At 48.9% G+C, this 5888-nt stretch overlaps 1 protein-coding gene across 1 annotated transcript; it reads right to left on the bottom strand.

The window, feature by feature from the left end:
• Nucleotides 1-773: 773 nt before the first annotated feature.
• Nucleotides 774-1223, bottom strand: Ccdc182 (coiled-coil domain containing 182). The gene has a single exon (XM_051157896.1). The coding sequence runs from the start codon at nucleotides 1221-1223 to the stop codon at nucleotides 774-776; it is 450 nt and encodes a 149-aa protein (XP_051013853.1).
• Nucleotides 1224-5888: the final 4665 nt, after the last annotated feature.

The raw sequence follows: 5888 nt of genomic DNA, 5'->3' as shown, positions 1-5888 counted from the left end.
CCAGATACCCTAAAACTCCTACTTCATGAATCAAATGCAGGTGACAGCTTCTGCTTTGTTGTGCTATCTTGTAGGTGTCACCTCTGGTGAACTCAAGAGAGTTCCACCATCTGAGACCATCTGTACGCTAAATGGGGAGGAAGCAGTGTTGAACAAAGGCAATAAGAAAAAGAGAAAAACAGCCCAACGTGCAAGTAGACTGGGGCGGAGTTGGGGTCGGGGGAAGCGAGTCAGGAATTACACAGATGCATCCATCTGAGGCCATTTCAGGATGTGGGCAAGCCCCCTGGCCTATCTCAATGTAGAACATACATTGACAGGTAAACCAATTGCCAAGTGACGAGTTATGAAAGCTGGAGTCTTTAAAAGAAAGGGGAAGCTGTTCAACACAACCAGTTTGTTTAAGAATGTACAAGAAAAACGCTGCACATCCAAGCAACCATTACCATTACAAACAGGAAACTGTTCAAGGTGAAAGTTAGAGATCTGACATAGTGGTCTGGGGCCTCCTTCCTTGATGAGGCTGGATAAATGGAACGTCACCCAAAAAATCATATATTCATATTGAGGGTTTTTTGTGTGTGTGGTTTTTTTTTTTTTTTTTCTTTTTTTGCTTCTTTGCATGGTTTTATTTTGGTAGCAGGAAAGCAATAAAAACGAGGAAAGGGGAATAAATAGAGACCTAGCATTTTCCTTCCATTAAAAAAAAACAAAACAAAAAACAAAAAAAAACCGTTGCCTGGACAGGCGCATGCGCAGGCCCTTCAGTCAGCCTAGCTCTTCCTGGTGACTCGCAGTGGGTTATGGCTCCTGACCAGCATCTGCTCCAGCTGCTGGCAGTGTTCACGAAGCTGTTTCTCCCGGGGCAGGAGGAAGGTGAGGACCTTGTTGCGAACGACGCCACGGTCTTCCTCCTCCGTCAGCCGCTGCTTCACCCGTGCCGCCTGCTCTTCCTGCTGTGCCAAGACGCCATTCATCTCGGAGAAGGCATCCTCCAAGTAATGGATGGCCTTCAGAGCCTCCTTCTTGAAGTCCTCCAGCTCCCTCTGCACCGCGGCAACTTTCTGCTGCAGGATCTCCAGGTCGGCCGGCAGAGGGAGGCAGGAGGGCCATGACTGAGACAGGGAAAGATCCCCAGACTGGAGCCCACTCTCCACCATCTTCTTGCCCTGTACGGTGTTCACCTTCATAAGGAAGGAGCCTGTCTGAAAGAGAGCTTCCATCATCTCCTGCACGGAGGAAGCCAAGAAACCAACTGAGTCAGAGAGAGATTCGGTGGCTAGAGGCGCTGCCATTTGGAGTGGACGGACTGGTCTCATTATGACATCAAGACCCTTCAGCCAATCAGAAGGAAGGCCCCAGTTCGCTGTTTTGCATACTGTAGCTTCCTTGGTTGGTACCCTACAGTTTTACCTGTGCTTCCCAAGTCTCCTGAGATGAGGGTTCTCCTTAAGTCGTCCCGATTTCAGAACCACAGTCCAAGCTTTCCTTTAACCCCAAGGGCAAGCCAAATCCCAGAGAGTGGAGAAAACTGCCCAAGTCAAGGCAAACCAGGTCAGGTTCACATGTTGCCAAGACGGAGCAGTCTCCCACCGGACAAGGAGCATGGATGGTTTTGTGGCACAGTGTCTAGGCTTCCTCACCAGTAGCACAAAGTCATCGTAAGAGATGGTGGGTGGTCTGCCACTAGCTCTAAGATTCTAAAGGAGTAATTGGATCCTGACTCCATCTTCCGGCAATGATGCTGGAGTGCTTAGATGATCTATTGTGATACATGCGTTTGCTTTTGAAATGTGGTCCACAAAATACCGGTAGGATAAAAATGAATGCTTGCTGGGTTCTGGAACTAGGCAAATAAGAGGCGGATGTGTGTGTATGGGTGAATCTGTGGTTTTGCCTGGTTACCCCAACAGAGACAAATGTTTCTAGCCACATTTAGCTCAGTCAAGAACAAGCCTCTGCCTTCATAGATTACTATCTCTTGACCAGGCCTCCCCTCAAGGGCTCCAGGCAAACATTCCTGCAGCAACCAGCTTTGAAGTTGATCCGTCTAGAGCTAGATAAATTACCTCCTCACTCAAGATGGTTCCTGCTCTGCTATCCTACCAATGGCCCTACCTGGGACAGCAGCCACAGCAGCATCTAGTGCCATAGTTCCAATGTCTGTCCCCTTCCCAACTCATTTTGAAACTCTGTCGTAATATCAATATTGAGAAATAAGGGTCTTTTTTTTTTTCTTTGAAGAGGCAAAATTTCTCTGTGTATACTTGGCTGTCCTGGACTCACTTTGTAGACCAGGCTGGCCTTGAACTCACAGCAATTGTCCTGCCTCTGCCTCTGGAGCGCTGGGATTACAGGCGTGGGCCACCGCATCCCACCTGAAATAAGGGTCTTTAGGAGGCAGAGTGTATCGGATGGACATCATCATCGCTAGAGTGGGTTCTTTATCATAAAAAATTGGGGGGCTGGAGAGATAGCTTAGAGGTTAAGAGCACTCCTTGCTCTTCCAAAGGTCCTGAGTTCAATTCCCAGCAACGACATGGTAGCTCACAACCATCTATAATGAGATCTGGTGCCCTCTTCTGACTCCAGGCACAAATGCAGACAGAATATTCTCTGTATAAATAAATAAGTAAATAAATATTTTTTAAAATAAATAAAAAATCGGGGCTTGACCTCCCTTTTGTTTTTCCTGTCATATTTGTCCTCACCAGATGCTAGCACCTTGATTTTAGACTCCCAGACTTCTGGAATTACAGAATTGTAAGGAAACAAAGTCTTTTGCTGTTATTGTTGTTGTTGTTTTGTTGTTGTTGTATAACTGTCTCAGCTTTTTGTATTTTGTTTTGCCACTGCAGAACAACACAGAATAAGCTCGCTGGGATAAAGCTAGACTCCTTCACATCCACGTGAGTTCAAAGGTTGTTAGGTTTTTCATCTCTGAGCCCCCTGACACCCAATCCTCCTGCACTGGAGTCCCAGCTTCACCCTCGGAAGCGGTGTCTCATTAGTAGATCACCCCCCCCCCCCAGCCCCTGTCTCCCTCTCAGAATTCCTGAGAGCTGTGGTGTATTGCTCTCTGGGAGAGAAAACTAAATCTCTGATGGGCAGGTGCTGCCAATTTCCATAGTGTAAACACTCCCAGCAAGAATAATTTCAAGCTACCAACTTGTTGTCTCCTGGAAGTGAAGAATCAAATGAGCCCTCCTGAGCCTGGAAAAGCTAACTCCAACACCCCAGGGCCCACGGTGAGGGCTGCTACCTTCCCCAAGATGTCGACTGACTATCTGGTGGCCTCATGCTTTCATCAGAGAGGGCAGGCAGCAGGAACAGTTGTAACTAAATGAAGGTGAAATTTTGAATCATGAGAAACTCCAATTACTAAGGGAAAAAATGTTGAATGGAAAGAGGACCTACTTTTCTAGGAGTCTGGAGAGCTGGAGCTGGGAGCTGCTGTGTGGTCCTAGGTCAGTCACCTCCCCTTGCTGAGTCTGTTTCCCCCAATTGTGAGATGAGAGGTGGGAGAAATCTTCTCGGCGCACAACAGTGTTCAAAGGCGCCACATAGCCTTCCATAGCCTCTGCTCCGACTCTCCTCTGTCTGTCTCTTAGGACCGTTACCTGGTTCGGCTGTCTGTCCCCTTAGGCACAGTAAACTCTGGCAAACACAGATTGTATATTCCTCAACCTGTTTACCTGCAAGTGTCCTGCCTGCTGTCCCCCATTCCCCACCCCACCCCACCCCCCACACACAATGGCACTCAGATAACTAGAGGAAATGGAGTTTTGTTCCATAGGTGGCTCTCAAACGCTGGCCACCCCTGGCTTTTCTGCTTATACATTGACACCTACTGGCCTTCGTAGAAACCGCAGCCTCAGAATTCCACCTAAGAGTGGGCGGGGCTGGGGCATGGAAACAGAATGGGGGTCAGAGGCATATTTAATTAGGGGCTTATCTGTGCCCAGCACTAACAGGTTCTCTGTCAATAAATAATATTTCCCAGATTAGTGAACAGGAGAACAAAAATAATGTGTCTCTTCTAAGTCGTCTCCTGTGCTGTCCCTCTTCCTGCCTCTCCCCTTTGTTTCACACGGGGAACGGCAGAAGTCACGGCTGTGGCTGTGACAGGAAAGTCGAAAGGCCAACATTGGGACAGCGTTTCCTCAGCTCCTCAGATGCTGTTGCACAAGGCTCCAGTTTGTTTCCCAGAACCACAGAGAAGACCATGATGTTGTCAGCCCCTTATTCTAGGAGCCACGGGGAACTGAGAGCTGCTGCTATCCCCAAGGCCTAGTGGCCTCCTGAGCCTTCAGGACAATAACTCACACTGGCTGTATAAACTCTGAATGGTCCCCTGTGCCCAGAAGTTCCACAGTCCAGCCTGGCCTTCACATTCCACCTGCCCTCCCGTGTGTCTTGGGGATCAGGACTGCGGCTCTACCTCTTCCTTTCAAGGGAACGTAGAGCTAGCAAAGCATCCGTGACCTGGAATCCCATCACTGGGAGGGGTCCCTGCCCCAGTCCCTTTCAGCTTGTCACAGCTTCCCCGTGACTCAAGAAGATAGTAAACAGCTGTGCAGAGACCCAGGCCTCACCCCATCCCCACCCCCCCCCCCGCCACCCCCCAAGAGTCCAGCTCGGTCAACATGGGGTGTGGCTCTTAAACGGCATGCTATAAAGCAAGGGCTCTCCACCTGCGGCTCACTACTCCTTTGGAGGTTTAAGAAACCTTTCATAGGAGTCGCCTAAGACCGCTGGAAAACACAGATATTTACATTGTGATCCATAACAGCAGCAAAATTATAGTTGTAAACGTAGCATGAAGATTTGATGGTTGAGGTCACCACTACATGAGGAACTGTATTAAAGGGTCGTAACATCAGGAAGGTTGAGAACCACTTTCCTAAAGGCTGAGTTTGAGCGCAGGATGTAACCTGGGGTCTTAAAACCATTTCTTCTTGACCTGGCCACCTCAGAAATGGAAACCGTACAGTGTGACACCCCCACCCCCATCCCACCATGCGCTTTCACCTCTGTTAATAGTATAGACCCCATTCCTTTGGGGAATTAGGACAGCCCCTCCCATCTCTCCTGTCACTTTGTCAAGCCATGAAACCCTATGTAACTGGAAGTTCCTCCTGCCCTGTTAGAATGGCGTTCCTAACCATTTCTAACCCATAGGCAGTGCTAACCCAACCACAGTTGCTTTCTAGCCCAAGGTCAGCTCACACAGTCATAGCTCTCTTCCTGGACTGCAATTGGAATCAAGCCAGTTCCCCTAATACACAGGCCTCCCAATATTAGAACCAATGGGGGAGTTGTACTCAAGCAAAGGGAAGGCCAAGCTGTGTTTCCCACGAAGAGTGGGTGTGTCTTTAAGAAAAGACCTTACTTAAGCCTCAGATGAAGTACTTAAGTCAACTTCCAGGCAGTGTCTACCTCGCCTCGTCCCCAAGGAAAACAATGCCGGGAGAAATGGATTTCAGGACAACATGTCACACTCCCAAACAGCACGTGAGCAGCTATTTATAGAAGAGGGGACAGCTGTGGGTTCTCTTTTCCCAGAATCCCCTGGTCCTGTGCCTCTCGTGATGGCTACAGTGGCCTAAGTGAGGTCACTAGACTAGCTTCCAGCCAGCCTTTCACCCACCCGACCCATTCACCCACCCATCCACCTGCCCCACCTCGCTTCACCCACCCGACCCATTCACCCACCCATCCACCTGCCCACCTCATCATCGCTCCTCCATCCACTCATTCATTCCCCCACACGCCTGTCTACTTAGTTATCCACCCATACGGACATATACTTGGCGCAATCCATTGCTTGCTTACCCAGTATTCTCTGAGCTAGGCAATAAGTGTTCAAGAGAGAGAAAAAAAAAAAA

This window comes from Acomys russatus, chromosome 16, assembly GCF_903995435.1.
Source record: "Acomys russatus chromosome 16, mAcoRus1.1, whole genome shotgun sequence".
Lineage (NCBI taxonomy): Eukaryota > Metazoa > Chordata > Mammalia > Rodentia > Muridae > Acomys > Acomys russatus.
Note: the sequence above shows the minus strand (reverse complement) of the source record. Positions and strands in the feature narration are given on the sequence as shown.